The 20,757-nt window shown below is 37.1% G+C and overlaps 1 protein-coding gene and 1 long non-coding RNA gene across 2 annotated transcripts; one reads left to right on the forward strand and one right to left on the reverse strand.

Annotated features, from left to right (window-relative positions):
- Positions 1 to 386: 386 nt before the first annotated feature.
- Positions 387 to 3,792, forward strand: LOC136277229 (uncharacterized). Its single transcript, XR_010715793.1, has 3 exons — positions 387 to 525; positions 1,079 to 1,156; positions 3,675 to 3,792. It is a non-coding gene; the product is annotated as an uncharacterized lncRNA (long non-coding RNA).
- Positions 3,793 to 9,002: 5,210 nt separating this feature from the next.
- LOC131778674 (uncharacterized) lies at positions 9,003 to 15,565 on the reverse strand. Its single transcript, XM_059095084.2, has 6 exons — positions 15,246 to 15,565; positions 14,318 to 14,590; positions 13,329 to 13,490; positions 12,047 to 12,271; positions 9,946 to 10,416; positions 9,003 to 9,621 (listed from the first exon to the last, which is right to left on the reverse strand). The coding sequence occupies exons 1-6, from the start codon at positions 15,483 to 15,485 to the stop codon at positions 9,304 to 9,306; spliced, it is 1,689 nt and encodes a 562-aa protein (XP_058951067.2). The 5' UTR covers positions 15,486 to 15,565; the 3' UTR covers positions 9,003 to 9,303.
- Positions 15,566 to 20,757: the final 5,192 nt, after the last annotated feature.

Here is a 20,757-nt window from a genome sequence, read left to right on the forward strand (position 1 = left end):
CGCCCTCTGTACATGATGATAAGAAACAGGCAGTAGGCTTCAACAGTGCATAACGATATTCTTGAAGGTCTTAATTAAAAATTTGTAATTTAATCTGAAGGCTGAAGAAAATTGAAAGACCAAATCTAACTAAATTAAGAAAATCCGTGATTGAAAAATTAACACCAGTCCTCTCTTCAAATTCACAAATTTATATGATAAAAGTCCGTTAGGTGGACATGAGGAATCAACTTTGAATAAGCCTTAACTTAACCTATTTCAATCTCAACTCTAAAAATCTTCGCTATGCAAATATTCTTCAACCTCATTCTCAGGTTCGCTCTCTTCATTTGCACTTAAATTCATTGCACGTATAAATTTTTCAGCTCATTTACATTTTATGGTTCCTCGTGGTCTGAACTGTTTCACGCCACGGAAATTTAACGTCCAAATGCCAGAGCCAGAAACACTAAGGAGTTTCTTTGCTTATGCTGGCAGGCTTTACCGACATGGATTGACCTTTCACCACAACAAAACAAAAACGAGGTAAGAATGAGAATGAATTTCACTTGAAAGTTTTTGTGCGGCGCTGTATGAAGTTGAGACAGTTTTATATGAACGATGGAAGAGTCTCAGTCTAGTTCTTCATAACCAGTGCCGCTTTCAGGTCTCCTTTCATAATTTCGATAGCAAATTTCAATCTCAGTTAGTTTGTATTATTTGTATAAGTTCATCTAGGCTAGGAAGAAGTTTAGTGTAACGCATATTTTTCGCTTAGCGGTACATTGAAAGATCCCTAGTTGTAATGCAGGAAACATGATTAGTATTGCAATTTCTTCATACTGTTCTATATACGTTTTCTATGGTACGTTCAAGAAGAATTTGCTTGATAATCAAGAGCTTCCTGACCTCGTCATCTGCACCTTGATTCTAATGACTTAAATCTTTGATTCAAGGATACTGTAAGGAGAAATTAGATGCTTATCACTTTTAGGGGTAAAAACGTTGATATTTAGATGAACCTCTTACATTCTTAAACCAGTATTGTGTAACTCATGGAGCCGAAACAATTTTAACTGTTTTTTTTTGCACGTTTTAGATGAACTGCCATAAAGATAAATAATAACAAAGCATATGAGGAGACAGAGAGCGAACGAAAGCAAAGAATTGCATTAAGGTAAGAGACATTCTTTAAAAAATAATAATAATAATAATAAAAGAACAGGTTCATAACATAAACATGTAGTTATATTAATGTATGTGGAAAATCTCAGTTGAACAAATATGCCAAAAATAGCTTGTTAAGTGATGGGTTAATTGTGGAGACCAGTTGAAAGTTTTCATTGCAGTGTGCAAAATAATTTTTCAAATCCTAGGCAGCAAAATGTTTAAAAGCCATTATGGCTCTTTTGATAGACCTCTTGAGATTGCATGTTTTTACCCATTTTGGGTCCCAAGTGAATTCTCTATCATTGTGAGTCACGCGTATACATACGCACGTAAATAAGAGGAAATCTGAAAGAAACTGTTCTCTAGCTGTAGTAGGGAACTTAAGCAGTCAGGACGGCAACGCTAAGGAAGACCTCGATTAAAAAAAAATGAATTTCTGCCTTTAATTAGAATTTTAAAAAATGGCTGCATTTATGGCTACCATCTCATACGGCACCACACCTCAACTTCAGCATAACGTATAAAAGAAGCGTTAAGTTCCAAATGGAAATTAAAATAATTTACCGTCGCGGTTTCGTTTCGCAGACAACTCAAATTGTGGTGATTTCACCTTGTTGTTTTGCACGGGACGGCTAAGAAATGTACAAAGTTTTAAAACGCACGTGCCGAGCTATTGTTCTGCCCATTAGTTCTTTTTTTTTTCCATGTCCTCGTTGCCGTCGCCGTCGTGGTTTGCTTAAGGTCTCTAGTGTTATCACATGACTGGAGTGGGTAAACAACACGGTACAAGCTAGAGAGTTGTATTGTTTTGTAATTTGGAAAATTACAACAATGAAATTTTAAATGTTAAGAAGTCAAGGAAATGCAACGAGATTATTTAAAATGAAGAGTGAAAAAAGATTATTTTGTACGGTAAAAGATGATGAGGAACATTTTAAAATTTAAACTTTTCTCTTGATCGTCAGTCACTTTTAAGTTTTAATAGCTCGAGCTTATGAATTTTCGTTCGAAAGGAAAAATAGGAAATTATCTAGAAACATGTTGATAAGCTTCATTATGCATACAGTTTTCGGAGACAGAAAACAGTAGCAAAAACAATAGATTGCTTTTATGACTACTGTATTGACTAGGATGAGGCTGTGCGGAAATCTTACTTTAAACTGTAATGGCTGTTTCTAGCTTTCGCAATAAATCTTGGAAATTCTTAAATACTTTTTCAATTTTTCCCAACTTTTCAAGATGATTTAAACATTCATGTGAAAGAAAGTAACGATTGACGGTATTTAATTTGTATTAGACGACATTTAGTCACTAACTTGCGCCACCGATAAAGAATGATCGGAATGTAAACAAAATTTTTGCCACGCATTAAAAATTGCGAACAGTCAGCTTTATTGTTCTGAGACGCTTACTTTTTAATCCCAAAAATTAAAGTAACCTTGTTGCATGCTATTGAGAACATGTTATTTCAGTGCGGGAAATTGTCATTATTGGCGTAAATTCTGAAGGGCGTTTACGTAAGTTAAGCGCAAGGGGAAGGCGTGTCTTCCAATCACGTCGTTCTAAATCTTCGATTACATGTGACGCACGCTTTGTTCGCACATTTTTTGATGAAGGCAGAGACCGATTATAGAACCATTTTGGGCGACGTAATTAATTAGCTTGAAAATTTAGAAACACCTCAGTTTTATTGAAATAATATTTTGCAGTTCACACTCGTACGAATTTTCATCAACGAGAAACGACCTCGGAAAGATTTTCGCCTGACCTCATAACATTCTCAAACAAAGTTGTCGTTCCTAAAGCAAACTATTGTTGTCGACTGATCATTTGGTTTGATCAACCAACACAGTTGGCTTGTTAGCTCAGTCGGTAAAGCACCACACCGGTATCGCAAAGGTCATGGGTTCAAATCCCGTACAGGCCTTATTTATTTTTTTATTTTTTATTTTTTTTCAGGCCTTCTTTTCACTACTGCTTACGTGGTGTTCATAACTGCTAAGATCGCTTTCATATTCATGAGTTGATAATGTAAATTGGCCACCATAAAGAGTTTATACAAGAGTTTATAATCTCCTGAAATTAATAAGGAGAATCCTTTACAACATCAGTATCCATCTTCTCCATACTCTTCCCTATACTAAGATACTCGCAAGGATAATTCGTTGAAAAATCAAAGCTTCATGGGTTTTGCGATCATTTCCGTTATTCTCAGGATTCAAGACAATATAAACAGTTGATATTCTCTTGCATGATTTTAATGAATGATTAAGCAGTATCCCTGTAAGGAGAAACTAGAAGCTGGTCACTCTTTGGGTTTAAAGGTTTTTGGTAGAGCTTGGACAAGCAGATAATGAAGACCGCAACGCGTTACGCAGAATGAAAATGTCATCTTGTGGTGATCGTCAACTCTGAACAAACAGCTAGAGAGGCAGAGAAAAAGTGTCCATATCATGATCACCTTTATTTTGTAAGCAGGTTTTGTTCTTGCGTATTTTAACAAGCGTGTTTGTTTTGTCTTGCAGTTCTTTTAACGTCTGTGGATGAGGCCAAACACAAGCAAGGTGAAACAGGAAAAGATCGAAAAATTTGAACAAGAAAGACAGTTAGATATTAATATTAGAGGTAAAACCTATAACTGAGCAAAGTCAACTTCCTTTCGGGAGTAGCTACAGGATTGTTGTAGAACAAATTCAAAACGCTGTTGCCGAACCAAAACACCGCTTTACAAATTTTAGTCTCGTCAGGAATTAATCATATGCTGTCGAGGAAAATTCACAATTTCATTCAAGTTCCTTTGTTTTGAAAACTGATTTCGTCGGCAGCCTATAATAATTTGGCAAGAAAAAAACATTCGAATGCAAGAGGTTAGGTTGAGTTTATTAGAAGCACCAAAAGCGAGATATTTTTTTTGTGCAACTTGTAATTATCCTACGTCGCAAGATTTTTTTACTCTTTTCTGTTTGTCATTTCTTTGACTTTCTCATTACGAAATTTCAGCATTTCTAATGCATTGATAGATATCAGACATATTGTATTGTAGCTCAGTTCAACAACTGTCTTTGGAAATTTGAAAATTTTCCAACGATGTCAGTTATTCCTAGTGCTTGTCAGACTTATTCTAGTCTTTTTGTTAAAATGTTTTTCGAGAAATTAAATTAATCTTGGCGCTTTTCAGACTTTGTTACTTTGTCTTAGTTCTCGGTTGAAATTTACTTAGTTATAATGCATCTATATTTATCAATAAAAAGTTGTAGATACGGAAATAAATAAAACTTACAAGCAAATAAGATTTGTGTTTTCACTTTATTATCTTCCATTGCCTTAAAAATGATAAAAAATAATTGCGCTTTTAAAAGGGCCTGGTAACAAGTCAAAATATAGGCTATCTCTTTTAAAAAAATATGCGTAGGGAGGGTTGCTGAGAGGGGAAAAAGTTCTGCGAATTTGAACAGCGTCTGGTGCAAAATATACAGAACTTTTAATGGGAGAAAATCAATCGCCTCAAGCGAGATTTTTTCCCGCCAAAAGACTTAGTTATTTTTTGGTCAACATCAGACACCATTCCAAAGCGCAGACTTTTTTTTCCATGGACAGATTTCCCGCCTAAAGATTTAAGAGTTTTTTTTTTGACAAAAGTTTTTCCCACAAAGAGACCTACTTTTTTTTTCAAATTGTACCTAGGCCTTTCAAAAGCGCAAATTATGCAATCGATGGTTTTTGACGCAATCATGGCTCTCTAACACGCTATTTCTCTCTAACTCGTGAATCCAAAGAGGTCTGAGAAACTTTATTTAATTCAATACATGTCTTGAATCTTCTTGCATCACCTTTAGTTCAAATCTGAAAGAAAAAGAAAAAGAAAAAGAAATCATTTAGTGACATGTTTCCGCGTTTTCTCTTCAGAGAAGTGATCGCTGATCGCTAAGCGCTCTTTTTAGAAAATTCAGTAACCACTTGCACTCTACATCCATTTGTATCATTTATAAACTTCTTAATAGGATTTTTACGGCTCTTGTTACGATAAATTAAATCTTAAACGAAAGAATATTAAGTATTGTGTTTAAATCAAGAGAAAATAAAATCCCATTATTTTTTCTTGGTTTAAATTTATGACGAAACAAATAAGCAGTTTTGAAGCTAGTTGCATTGAATTACAAAATGATCCTGTAAATGGTCAGGTTTTGTTGAATTTCAAAAATGCACAAAGTTTGCAGTTAACTTGAAAATATTCATCAATGACAAGCAAATGAAGCGCTGAATATTTCTGTTGCTTCTTTTCTTTCTCCACTGCAGTTCAAAGAAGTGATAAAACATCCATCAAATTAGAAGAAATGGCAGTGAAATTAATGAAACAATACTTAAGCTCAGTTACTTTGACAAGTTTCGACAAGTTACATCTATAATTTCCTCCGAACAGTTACCTCTTATTCTTACAATAACTAACATTTACTCTTCTTAATCCAGGGTTTTACTAGGTGGCTGCTGAATGCACTGATCAATTATTTTCAGTTTGTTGACTGATACATCAGGACAGAATGGGATTTAAAAGTTTGAATTTTCTCTCTTCAGCACCTGGCTTAAAGCTAGTTTGTGACAATCATCACCTTGGGCAGAAATAATTTTAATTACACCAAAATTTATTTCTTTTGTATTTCTCTCAACCTTCAAATGATACATTTTCCATCGTTTGCCAAAGCAAATTTTAAATACGTGACCTTCTCAATACGTTGACAGAACCAACATTGTTACTTCTAGGCAACTCGAAACGCTTTTCGATTGAGTGCCATAAAACCACAACCATAGTTATCACTACGTCAATCAGAGCGAAGGAAAATATTACAAGGGGCTAATGAGAGCTCAAAGTGAAAACAAGCAAACTGCCCAAAGGGTGGCAAAACTTGTGTTACCGAGACGTGGTTCGTTTCAATTCTGCGTCTGATTGGTTGAGCAGGTTATGCTAGTTTTCCTGATCAATCACAGATCGAAGTGTAGTAAAAACATTGCAGTCCTGGATTACTTTGGAAGCTTTGTACAAAATTAATGAATCGCAAAATACTAAGGTGGTTCGTCAAATTCTAAACTTTTCCGTCTCTTTCTTCCTCAACAACTGTAACCATCCTTTTATTTAGCTTTCGATTCTTCGAGATATACACGAGGTCAAATATCATTGCCAACGTGACGTTTAGAGAATTCAAACATTTTATCCCTAACCTTCTCACAATACTCGTTTAACAAGACCTTGGGAAAATCAAAGATAAACGTGTGAATGGGATGCATCAAAGGAAATGGTTAAGTTACCAAGCTAAACAAGTCCAGAATAAAACAAACCACTTTAACTTTTCACGGAGACACATTTGGTATCATTCTGTTCATTGATGAATGCATTTCAGGTTTGCACTGAAGTTTCGTGAACCGCAGATTTATGCCATAGAATGTTAAGAGTGAAAAGGTATAATCTAAAACTAGCCACCCATCAAATTGAACTAAGTTTCCAAAGCACGATCGAGTTAGTCCAAAAAGAGTTTCTTTCTTTAGACTGAAACGTTTGAGTGAATCACCTTATTTTACTTATTTTTAACTTATTAATGTGCCGATCAATTCAAAGCTTAAACATCTTCCCCGGGCAACCCACAGGCATTTAACCGTCGTCCGTGCTCGGGGTGGGGAATTTAAAAATTGCCTAGGTGGGGTGGGGGTTTGAACCAGCAAGAATATGCATGTTTTCAATTTTAAATATGGAGGAGTTTTAAAGTAAAGAGTCCGTTTTCAAGAGCAAATGGCTCAGAGGAAAATGATTACATCGTAGAATGATGCTTGAGGTAATATCAAAAGGCGGCACCGAAAGCTAATACGCGCCTTTGCTAATTTAATTCTGTTACATTCGTTGATCAATTGCAAACAAAGAACTGTTCAAAACAATTCTTGTTCGAGTAGAGCATTTGAACGCAATTTAGGCTTCTATGACGAGAGTTGGAACCAATTAATCTTCTTGAGTTCAAATACTAAGGGCTGGGGGAGGGGGGGGGGTGAAGTTGAAGCTACGAATTGATTGACACATTACGTATTGCCTTGTAACAAGTATCTTAATAAGAGATCAGTTTTATCGCTCGAGTGTAAGGTAATTTTGTCTAAGATTGTAAACAGTCCTGTCAATGATTTAGAGTGTGGTAGAAACAGTAGTGTTACTCTACACATAAATAGAACTCTTCACACGTCTCGAATTATTCTGACGCTGATTGCAGGTAATCATACAACTACAACATTTATTCAGAAACGCGATGAATATTTCACAGGTTGAACTGAAGTTTGACAGCGGTTCTCTTTGAACTAAATTACAGCGGTTGCTATCGCGTTGTTTTTTGGTTTTCTTCTAAGTGGATGAAAAAAATATTAGCCGAACTCACAAAATTGTTTAAAAACTATTTAAAAGTCAAAATAATGAAATTATATAACTTACTTGAGTTCAGAGAAGACCATGCTTCGGTCACCTTACAGCTTGACTCAGTTTGCTTGCCGTTGTCAGTTGTAACCTCGTTCGAGAATCGTTTCATACCGAATATTGAATTTTCAGGACCTAGCAGCATTGCAACTTAATCAGTCCAACGTTATGAGCATTTGGGACTTGTAAGACGACGATTTTTCCGACCAAAAACTGTTATTTAGGGCGAGTAACTTTAAACCAAGCAGGCTAGCAAAATTCTGAGCACCACGTGTGAAGATGCTGATTCAACTGAAATGAATAATCACTGGGTGGAAATATATTTGCAATTCGAATCAAACATTCCATGAGCCTCGCTATCAGTATTCAAAATGATTATGTAAGGATGTGATTTCAGCTGATGAAAGGTTTTCTTCCTGAATAAACCTGTTAGGCAAATAATTCGCTGTTCGCATCTTTACCTAAAATTTCCACCGACTTGTTTCGAGGTTGATCGAGGTTTAAATCTCGAAATACAGTTCGCTTTTCTGAAAGATTCCGCAAAACAAATGATGGATGCATACGCAAAGTTAAGGGCACTTTTTGAATAACCACGCAAATTTTAATTGACCTTTTTTGAGTTGTTTTAGTGACACTTTGCTAAAGTAAAAAGTTTTTCCGCATACAATTCAAGACCACGCCCTTCTGAGCGTGTGAAATAGTACGCTTAAGAAAATCTAAGGTTTAAAGTGCAAAGTTTCTATCCACTTAGTTAATACATACAGTTGGCTTTTTAAGACTCCAACTCTCAATAAACCCAAGTGTTTTGTTAATTTCCATTCTAGTAATTTGAGTGTCAGTTTTCACCTTGACAAATGTATCACTTTTTGATTAACCTTGAAAGCTTGAGTTAATGTGCGTCAACCCTAATCCCCTTAGTAGACACAAAATTTTCAATAAGCTTCCACAAAATTAATCCCAACCCCTTAAACCAAAAGTATATTGACAATCTTTCTCAGTAAAAGTCTATAATACTGAAGTAAATTTTCAGCAAATCAAGTCCCAGTTCAGATCGATTACTCCGACTAAAAACGTGTGCGCATTTCAGAGCGTTGTTCAATTGAATGCTTATCGCAATCCGAGATTTCTTTGGCCTTGCTTTGTTTTAATCTGTTTGTTCTGAAAAGCTCTCGCCAGCCTCTCGCTACCTTTGTCCTGACAACCTCCTGTAGTTACTTACACTTTTTTTAATAACCCTCGTCGAGAGGTGCTCTCGAGTAAAACTCTAAAAAAGAACAAAAAAAACCGACACGTTACTTACCTAAAAGTTTATCAGTTTTAAATCCTTAAATTTTGTAAAAAAGTGATCGGTTAAACGTATTCAATGACATCGACCTTCGTGTGTCTGTTGAACAAAATAGTACCATCGGTCTTAAACTTCTAAAGTGATAAAAAATTTCTTTCAATTTTGATTAAACTTGGAGTCCACTGAGTGACTGATACATCTTGTGCCTACTTGTAGGTTGAATCTATGTTTTTTTTTTCCTTTTTGATTTCTTGATAGTTTTGGTTTTGGTTTTGTTTTTGTTTGTTTGTTTATTTTATGTTTCCTCACTCCAGAAAAGTATTACTCTAAAGTTTCACTCTATTTTCCACCCACTTTCTGGGTCAAAAGAAACCATTTACAATTCCATGAGAAAACCTTCTTAGTGCTTAACTGTCAATCATAGGGATCAGCGATCTGTGTCCACTTCGTACAAGAACCCAGTACCAGGCATCAGAACCCTGTTGTACGAGGTACTCTGCACAAAAACCCGCCATTTGTCAAACGACGTGGGCTTGATTTTATTTGCCCCTCCCGCTCCGATCATTGCGCATGCTTCAGGTCCAGTAAACATGTCCCCGGAGGCCTTGTCCACCAAAACGACTTCCTTCTTGTCTGAAATTTTTTCTGGCTTCGTGAACTCGTAAAACCCACGTCCTGTTTTGAAGGGAAGGTCGTTCTTCTCGACGAAAGAGCGAATGTCGCCGCGTTCGTCGACTTCCAGGATCTGGCGATGAAAAACGTATGAAGTGAGCTGTCTGAGCCACTTCAGCGTTACAATTGATCAGTTTAGAGGGCCGTGTTACAATGAACTGTTCGCTACATTCAAAAGTTTGTTCAATTGAAATCTTCCCCCTCTTCTTGAACCAACTGATATAGTAAAATAAACTAGTTTATGTTCACGGGCATGAAAGAGTTTTGGGCCAGACTCATTCGACCAATAAGAGAGTGCGTACTTTCTTAAATACCCTACCCAATCGACCAATGAGAGCGCGCGTCCTATCTTAGATATCCTGTTCTTTCATATGTAACGCACCGTGATGTCATTTACCTGAAATCGAGACGGATTGACCGGTTCCAGTCCCTCGTGATCACTTCCACCGGTGTAGGTACTGGTACTCCTACCGGCTAGAGTGTCAAACAAGGCATGCAAGTTACGATTCAACCCAGAGCCCTTTGACCTTGACTTGACCTCTGCCTCATAAGCTTCCAGTTGCTCCACTCCCTGCTCTCGATAGCAAATGGCCGTTAGGAAATCGACGATGGAAGCGAATTGATCTAGCTTCAAGTGCCAACCACAGGTAAACTCAGCGATTTTACGATAGAAGGTGTCAGAGCCACCGTAGTTAAGACACTGGACCGAGTAAATCCGCACGCCCATCTCATTGTAGAGTTTCTTAGCTTCCTCCTTCCAGTCAATTTTCAGTGTGTTCAAGTGGTACGAAGGGGGATGGGGTGAGGCGTCGCCTATTATCACTAACGAACGTTGGGAGTCTGGTGTCCAGGACAGCTCTTCACGAACCTTAGATAAGAACAAAAGCACTCCATAAGAACCACACGCAACAGTAGGAAAGGGAAAAGGAAACTTTTTTCGGCCATAAATTTTTTTAAATACAAGAGTAAGACTAAATGCATTTGACTATTAATACATTAATTCCTTTCTGAACATTCAAAACTGCATTGTTTGACAGCTTTTAATTCTATGATCTCACATTTTATACCAGATTTACATCGTATGAAGTGAGTTTGATTTTAATGGAATAAAAAAGACTGGGAAACGATACAGAGGTAACCTATGCTTCAAGCCGTCAACCACAGATTTTGCATTAAAGTTCGCGAATTTTGAAAGACGTCAGCAAAAGTTATCAGGACCAAACTCCAGATCCAAAGGACTAAGTCTTAACACAGAGTTCACCCTTTCACTCCCAGGATCTCATCAGTAATTCTCCTTACTGTCTGCCATACAATTCTTATAATGTTAGTTTGGAGAATTTGGCGTTGCATCAACTAATAATCCCCTAATTGATATATTTCTTTGTACCCATCGCTTGTATGCTTGATATTGTATCGGAGATATTGATATTGTAAGGAGAAATTCTGTCTTGGTCACTCATGGGAGTTAAAAGAGCCAGTTAATTAAACAGAGCTTAGCTGTTGTTTAACTAAACCGCGTTCTAAGCTGCCTTCAATTTAGCCGAACCTTTCATCTGAACATTTCTTTTCGTGAACATTGTCAATAGAGCCGAAAGCTAACTGTGGAAGGATATTTATTTAATTAAATCTACCCTCTTATAGAGAAAGCCTGAGGCTCACTGCTTGCATAAACAGCGGTTTGGTTTAGACCTCGTGTATCATGGAGCCCTAGTGAGGTGCCGAGGGTTACCTGAAGTAGACTTTAAATTCATTTCAAGAGAAGTAACACAATTCGAGGACTCTTCTTGTTACAGAAAACAAGACAAGCTCCTGCAACTAAGAAGTCCGATTTAATCTTTCTTTGCGCATCCAACGAGCCGAGGTGACAGGGCATGCTGGATTTCAATTTCTTTTTTTACTATTTGAGTGTTTGTTTGTTCACTTTTTTTGGTTCAATTCGCTTGAGCTTGCGAGAGCTCCCACAAAGCAGGACCCCCACCCCCTTGCGTTCCGTTCACGCCTGTTAGTTTACCGCACTCTGCCCGACGATTGAAGTAGATTGAAATGGATGGTCTGTGAATATGTTTCTTAAAAATTGTTTTACTGGTTAGATTAGATAGGAGGAGGTAAGCAACCATGCAGTTTTTTAGTAAAAAATTGTTTGGCCACAACTTAAAAGTAAGACGCTCCTTTTATTTATCCTCATGCCACTCTTCTCCTGTGTCCACCCCCCTTAAATTCACTCATACCAGGTGCTAAAGGACGTGTCTTAAAATCACATTTATGCTTACCACTATTTTGCAAAACTTCCCCCCCCCCTCCCTTCTCCTAATCTGTCACATTCAAAATGTGACATAGATGAAAATTGGTGAAAGGATTTGATTGGTGTAGAAAAGAAGACAACTGCCATTATTTCATTTTCCTTTAAATGTTCCAATTAGATATATTCAATTGAAAAAAAAAAGTAAAAACCTGTTGACCAACTATAAAACCATCTTTGCCAAAAAAGTGTCACTCACCTGTCTAAGAACAAGTTCATAGCATTCATCTGAATCATATCCACATGTTGATGATACATTCTTGATAAAGTTACATATTTTCTTTTTGTCTGTACTGAAGTCTACCCATTTTGTATCATAAGTTGATTCTTTATCTTGATAGTCGCCATGAGCAAAGACAGCAATGCGAATCCCAGGAATTTCTCTGAAGAGGCGAGTGACTGTTTCTTCAACCCTCTTTCTGACCTGGAAAACCCAATAAATAAGTTTTGGAAGCTAAATTATTGGCAGAGTAAATAAGGAGTAGTATCATCATTATTAGAAGTTAGGTAATAGAATGCCTTGTTCTGGCATGACTGTTTGAGAAATTTTCCATTCCAGCTTTAAATCATAATGTGGTTGGTATATAGGTCTCTCTTGTGAATCAATTAGTGTTGTATGTTGAGAACATTTTTATGGCTGGCTATTGCATTAAGTTTGATTCCAGGGATTCCTTTTCTTCAAGTACCCTGGAATGCATATGAAACTTCCAACATGCAAATATCCAGAAAACAAAAATTTGACATCCACAAATTTTTCAGTAATTCTGGAATCACTGACTGGACAAACATGTCTTATTTATTGAAGGACCTTTATGAAAATAAAATTGTAAACAAGGAATATAAGGTAGAGCCAAGGGTATTTTTCAGTTTCTTGGTTTTTTTGTATGACTGAAATTCTTCTCTCAATTTTTTAGCATTAGAGACTGTTAAGAATGAATTGGAGCAAAAGAATGTGTTTGCCAGCTGTACAATTTAAACCTTGAACTCCCAGAAGTGATTAACATGTAACTTCTCCCAATAGTATTTATACATTATTCTGCAAAAAGGTAGTGAGATTTTTTACTCAAACTTATCAGGTTCAAGGCATTATCTTGATTGAACACTGAATTCTCATAACCAAATTAAAAAGAAATGTGTAGCAGCTAGAGGTGAGAATTAACAATCAGATCTTGGGAGTTAAAGGGTTAAAAGTAATTCAAAAAGAAAAAAAAGGGGCAAAATGAAGAACAGATGATAGGGAAGTTTAGAAAGAAGTTAACTTAAGGTAATATTTAGATAAAGCTACAATTTGGATCTCAGAAAAATTAGTTTAGGAGGAAAAGGCATCAAAAACAAGTAAAAACTGTACATTGCAAACCATTAACTGGCTTAGCTTAGCCAATGAGATTCCAGAATTTGGTACCTTGTACAAAGTTTGAATATTTAGGACTTAACCACAATTTTACAAGACACAGCTATCTAGACAAGTAGTTCTTTGTCACCTGAGTGAGGCAGGGGTACATTGATCCTGTGGTATCAAATGAGAATACTATTTCTTTGACATCAGCTCCTCCTGATGCTACACTTGCTGCTGCTGGTTTTGCTTTCTTAGCTGGTGACGATGCTTCATCTTCCTTCTTTACCTCTGAGTCAACTGTTGGCTTCTAAAAATGCAAAATAACTCAAGGTTCATGGCTGAAAATCATTGAAGATCTTTTTACACTTTATTAAGTCATATACAAGCACTAGGGAAGCAGGGATTGGGTTGACTGCTGAGAGCAATTGCTTCCCACAGCCACCAAATTCCCAAGCCTGGTTTTATGGATCAAGCCTAAATAAGAAAGGCAATCCCACATGAGACTTCACACTGACAACATCCACAAGGACAGTGGAATAGGAATCTTATAAGCATGAGGGCCACTGATATAAAATATAAAAAAAAAAAAACATAACTGACTGGAAGAGCTGTGCAACTACGGACCACAGAGGGAGCACTTCATGAAAATGGGCTAATGACAGCTGTGAAATAAAAGCCAATCAGAGCTGTACAGGATTGTTCATGAGATTACACAATCATATTCAGTTGGCCTCATCACCTAAGGAAGAATCCCAGTGTGCACGCCAGTTAAAATATCACAATTGGCATGGGAAGTAATAACATGAAACAATCATTAGAAGTGCATTTACCACAATGACTAACTGCAACCTGTTTTTATGCTATTACAGCCATACTTTACCCTTCACACCCTAACATCAGTATGCATGTTCCCCATACTGTTTTCTATACATTTCTTCAGTTGTACTCAAGGAGAATTTGTTTAACAATCAAGAGCTTTGTTGGTGATCATTTCCATTATTCTCAAGACCTTAAAGAGTGATTCAAGGGTGAAATTGTAAGGGGAAATTAGATGCTGGTCATTCAGGGTTAATAACTTAATGAAAATTTCAATAGTTTTATATTTAATCAAAATGCAGTGATGAAAATTGACACCTCTTCTGCTTTTTTGCGCTTTCCTCTGCCCACTCCTCGGCTTGTGCTGGGTTTCTCCTTGGCATCATCTGCAGAAATTGCTGCTGCTGGTTTTGCTGCCTCCACTTCTAACGAGACAACTCCACCTTCTCCTGTGTCATATAAGAACTCTGTATCTGGCATCAAGACACGGTTGTATGAGGTTGACTGTACAAACACATCAAAATCCTCCAATTTATCCTTGTCTAATTTAAATTTTGCTGTTTCCTTTCCAATCCCAAGTAATTCACGAACCTAAAAATATGAATGAAAAACTTCAATAGTTTAATACCTTTATCAAAGCATATATTTAATTTGATGATCATTTCCAATTTGGCAATAAATAGGCACTCATAAATTTTTCAAAGGTTTCTAATTCCATTTGAGCCTATGAAAATGTTCTCTTACATACCTTATCTAACTTGTACTCGGAGCATAGATTCGACTTAATCTAAGTTGATCATACCTATCAAAGTTTTGTCAGCATTAAAAGTTGAAAGTTTCAGAGTATGTTTGTCCTGAAACTGGTTCAAAACTCAAGCTGGTAATCAATTCCCAAGCACTGCTAACATAAATTTAAAATCGAAGGCTCGTTTAAGAATTAAACAGTTGTTTATGGAAATTTTAACAGCTGTGCACTATAACTTTGTTTCCATTTTCAGAAATTAACTTCCAGCAGAAAAGAAAACTGATTTTGGTAGCGGGTCTAATTTGTTTTGCTGCAATATGTAACTGATAATACAAAAAGAACGGCGATCAAATCCTGTTTATAGGTGCAAAAGGAAGATAAACGTTGGCTCAATCGATTCATCTGCTTCGTTAATGGATAAAAATAACGCCGCAATAATGTTACCAAGATGCAACTCATATCAGTACCTGAAGTTATTTCAAAGTAATGAATTAATTTTACCTCGTCTCCAGAAGCCATAGTGTCGTCCGATTTTCGTCTCACGACAATCTCTTTGTGGAACTGTATCGTCTCCGGCTTTGTCAGTTGATAGAATCCTCGTCCAGTTGCAAATTTCAGCTTGTGTTTTTCCACGAAGTTTTTGATCGAGATCCGCTCATTTACCTTCAATGTTTTGAAGCGCGAGGTGCTTATGACTTCGGTAGCAGCGACTGCTTTGGGCTTTCCTCTTTTAGGAGGCATTTTTTTGTTTAAAAATGGAAGGGAAATAAGATTTTCTTTGATGGAGTTCCGTGCAAATTAGCTGAACTGAAGACAAACAGATGCTATCATTTCGAACGAGGAACTTTCAAATTTAACTAGGGAGGGGTGCGATGTAGGTTTGTCATCCCCACGATGAAAGATTTTAAAGCGAAGGTTTTCTCAAGGTACTGTTATTATAAGAAATAAATTTCTTAAGCCCTAGAGAAAAGTAAAGTATACGGGAATCTTCCAAACTTAAAGAAAATTTTTCAAAAGTATAAATGTTTCCCACCCTCTCCACCCTAATCAAATTAATCTTTTGCGTAAATGGGGTGTGTTCGATGGATCAGCCAATCCGCATCGTCTTATATTTAACATCTTAGGTACCATTCCCCCGGGCAATTGGCAAGACTGAAAAGAATGAAACAAGACGTTTTCTTTCTTAATTTTATTTTGACGAAGAAGTGATTAGCTGTTTATGATACTCAGTTCAAATTAGCAACACTAACGAAAAAAGAAAAGTTCTGGTTTTTTTTTCCGTGGCACCGGCCCCTGATCAATTGTCTTCGGGTTTCATCCTATCTATTTAAAGATACTTCTTCGTGAGACTTCGAAAAAAAACATCAAAACAAAACAAAAAGCCTTGAAATACCATAAGGTACTTCCTTTACACGTAACTCCTCGTACTTGTTGATAGTTGAATTTCCGCCTAGTTTCTACTTAATCGTTGAATCGTCACAGTCATGAAATATTTCGGGCTGATCGAATACATTTCTTTGGTGATCGGGACGATCACAATCGTTCAGATGTTTCCGAGTCCTGTCCAATCGTTGCGTTCGTTTGGCACTATTTGGGGAAGTGTTTTGATCTTATCGCCCCTACAACCTAGAATTTAATTTCCTCTCTTTGTTTTTATTTTTATTTATTTATTTTTTTTTTTTTGTGTGCCACAAAACGGAAACACATCCAACACTTGCCTCGTAGATCTCCGCCAGGGTTCCAAAACAAGTTTCTAGCATCATGAGATGGACCTAGTTAACGACCAGGCGAGCCACAAGTCTCCTATAGCTCAATAGTAGAGTGTCTGAAATACTGATCGGAAGGTCGTAGGTCCGACTCCTATTGAGAGCACTCGGAGTTCGTTTTTTTTTTCGAGTATGCCACTGCTATTCGTTGAGTAACATCTTCTTTCATCAGACATAGTTTGATGCTACTCTGGTTTGCAGATTTAATGAATGTAACCGAAGAAGTTACAATTCATAGACCCAACGTTTCGACATTCCTGTCTAGTGCCTTCATCAGGGGTGATCTAAACGCTGCAACACGAGGTCCTTTTATATGGTCACTAATTAGCGGCCTTTTTTTCTGACGAGGTGCAAAAAGGCGTCAGGAAGCAAACCGCCATCGTCACGATTTAAAGGAGCGTGGGCGGAGTTAATATGCCAAGCCTCCAAACAAAGGCGCTGATGGTAACGCCGATTAGTGGTGATAATTTTAGAATTATCCCACCCAATTATGGGTGACTTTGGGGCATATTTTCGCCAAACCTAAGGATCCTATAATGAAAGAACACCGAACCGACGCCATTTATTCTATTCCTTGCAATGACTGTGACAACTAATACATCGGACAGACCAAACGTCAGTTTGGTACACGGTTAGAAGAGCACCAAAAAGCGGGTTTTCTTTGCAAAAAGGAAAATTCAGCCTTATCGGAGAATACATACCTAACCAACCATACAATTTTACGCCTGATGTTGCAACAGTGTGAAGAGACGAAATGAATCGAAGGTTTCATCACTATCAAGAGATTATGATCTCTTGTCACTACGTAGAAGCTAGATTACGGGCATTCCCTCCTTTTCGGCGAAGTCCGTCGCGCAAGTGAAAAAATTAATTACGAAAAAGAGTTTTTTCGCGTCCCACGCGAAACTCTGAGAATGACACGCACGAAACTAGAATTTTTTTCACGGACGTCGCCGAAAAGGAGGAGCTGCTCGCATTTTACACTGAAGTATATGACTTGATACTTACTTCGTACATGTCGTAAACCGTTGGAATGGTAAAGGCTCCAATATATGCTACAAAACAAAACGAGGTAAGATACAAAATTTTTATTCGATTTCCGCAAGTGATGTGAGATTTTACTGATTCTAGTTTACTTCGTATTGCGATTGGTCTATGAAACTCGTACCTCCTTCTCCAACGAGCAGATCCGAACTTTTTAGACCCAGTCCGATTTATGTTAGTCACCTGCGTTTTCCCGCGCTTGATGTCAGCTATGCGCGTTTACCTAGAGTTTTTCTCCCTAATCTTTGACTCTGATTGGCCAATGGAATTCCTCTTGCTCTGGTTTCATGATACTTTATCAAAATACGCTCCGCAGCATGAAAGTCCTTCGGGAATGAAAATGCCCAACTCGCCAATATAGCTTTTAGTGGTGCCCCGAATACTTTATCTCTGAAAATGATATGTACACTGTTTGCACACACTTTGGAGCTAAGGGTAGGAATTGAGAAGCGCTTTTAATCAGACGCGATTTTTAGGAAATAATATAACTACGCTCAAGCATGCCCATGTCGGAAAGATTCCTGTTTTGCTCTTCCTATGTAGTTTCCTCGATTTGGTTGGCTTTGAAAATCTTGTGCTCGCTTCTTAACCAATCAGATAAAAAACTAAGAGCAGGAGCGCGCACCTTGGTTTTTCACGCTTTTCCCATCACGTGTCTTTACTCAAAGCGCTCTTTAACTCCTGATGATTCACCTTTATTTTGATTGGTCGTCTTTCTAAACTCGTTTTGGTACCAGGTTCAGGCATGTGTGCGAATGTTGTACACACTAAGTGACGTGCTTTCAGGCTTTTAGAGCCAAGTTGTCTTACAAGAGTAAAAAATGCTCAAAAGCGAATGGTAAATTAGCAGGAAATCCGTAATTAGATAAACTTTGTCTGCGAAAATTCTCGTGTTTTTCTCTTCCCTTTTTTTTTTTCCTTTCACAGATTTCTATGACCGTTTCAAGTTTTTCTTCCACATAGCTTGCATGACAGCAGTTGATTCTTATGTTTTTCTTATGCAGGACTTGTTAATTATGACTCGACCTTCAGCGAGACAACAGGAAATGTTTTGCGTCTCAAATTGAAGAATGTCCATGAAAATGAACGCTTTGACGGTCCCATTTAAATGCGGTGGTTACAATTTTAAATAAAATATAAGCAAGAAACTGGTGTTGACAACCGTGTCATACGAAAAGATGTACATTAAAAAAAAAGTAGTCCCCCAGTGAATCATACAGTGTCAGTCATGTTAACATGTTAACGTCGAGTCCATTACAACCACTCTGGAGGCTTTCGTGACACCTGAGCACACCAGAAAAACATATGTGGGTGTTGTTGAATATATTCAAATTAGTTTATGTATAGGTTAGATCATTTTCAAGGCGGTCAAAGCATACCATTTCATTTTCGCTGAGACTAACTCACTTGCGACAAATTTAGCCATTGTCTAAGAAAAACGTAGTGTCTACCCACCTTAAACACGGATAAAAAAATGAAAGTTTCTCAATTTGAAAACAATCGTTGCTCTTAATTTTACAATTTTTCCGTCTTTTGAAGAGTTTACCACTAACAGAATTAGAATTTTAATTCAAGGAAAAAAAGAGCAAATATCTACACTGATTCAGTGATTTCATACCGTCATAACTTATTTTAATCACAGCAACGACAGACTGATTCCGTGTGCAAAATTCGTTTCCTCCAGGATAAACCAAACCAAGATATTTCCATTCAATACTTCATTAAATAAACAAATGTTTGCATGTTTTAGCATGCAGGCGAGACAACACTGTCAGCGTAGGTACTTAATTAATAGAAAGACACAAAGAAAAAACTCTGGACGTCAACTGGCCTGTATGTTTTTAAATCTGCTTGTTCCCCTTTCAAATTTTTCCAAGCACTTCGATGTACTAGAATTGTCGGATCCAACACCTCATGAACCCCATAAAAAAAGATTAATAAAATTTATGTCGAATACCATCTAGATGGAAATATCAGACTTCTTATTATGCAAAAATTTTCTCCAGACGATAAACTACGTTAAAACCGAAATTTAGCGGTGCAAATCATTTTGTTGAGTACTTGAAGTTATATCCGGAATCAGTTGAAAATTTCGTTCATGGTCAAAATTAGAAAAACTTGACGATCATTCCAAATAAAATTCATAGTAAGTCAACCTTCGTTTTCATCACTAATCATACACAAGTACATGTAAAACTTAATATGACGCTACCATGATAAAACTCGATTTCGAAGAGTACACTGTGAACTTCTGAAGGCAACAAGTGTTTTATTTTGAGATGTTCCTCCGAGAAACTGCGCGGTCTTGAGTCAATGATGTCGCCAAGTATTCTCGTGGAAAGAAATTATTACTGAGACTCTATCTAGCTTCCATAGAAAAACAATGTAAATTATCCACAACTTTGGTCAAAACCAACCGAAATTAATCGCAGAAAAAAAAAGCTTCTCAAGTTTACGATAGCGTGATCTGTAATATTCCTCGCATCAGAAGTGTTTTCCTGTAAAATTTTTAACACACAGAAACTAAAAATTACAGATCCTTACCTCAAATCCTGTCGGTACTATCTCGAATTACCCTCGGCTGTTGGGATCGCGTTTGTATTTTCGCTACAATATGGAAAAACAACCTCTGCAGCTGTCACCTGGATCATTGCCGGAAGGCCGAGTCTAGGTTTCGGTTCATATCTATCCTTCTATCGACGATGTCGAAAGTGTATGCCTGCGTTGCTTGACGGTCTGCAGTATTCCTCTACAGGCATGAAAGCGAGGCAAACGAGAAAACGAGGCCGGTGACGAGAAAACATGCGACTTGGTTTGCTCTTGGTAGGTCTCTTTGCCCTCTGCTTCTCGTGGTGCGGAGCTTGATAGAAAATCATGAAGAATTGCTTTACTTCGAGGGTGCCTCTCAGTACTTTTATATCATCATACCTTTACATTACCTTCAAGATTTTAAGGTCCGTTAACACTCATGTTGCTACGATAAGAGCAATTAATGATTGAACGTGCCATGAACATGTTATTTTAAATTTTTACAGACAAAAATAATCCTGCACAAATGTAATAAGCCCATACCATCAAGCATTTAAGCTCAGTTAAGGTTGATGCTGTTATGATATGTTTAATTACCGATTGGATCAACAAGTTTATTGAAATTTGTATAGATAAAAAAAAACCGTGCACAACTTTCAGTAAACTATACCATC

The sequence above is a fragment of the Pocillopora verrucosa genome, chromosome 12, assembly GCF_036669915.1.
Source record: "Pocillopora verrucosa isolate sample1 chromosome 12, ASM3666991v2, whole genome shotgun sequence".
NCBI lineage: Eukaryota > Metazoa > Cnidaria > Anthozoa > Scleractinia > Pocilloporidae > Pocillopora > Pocillopora verrucosa.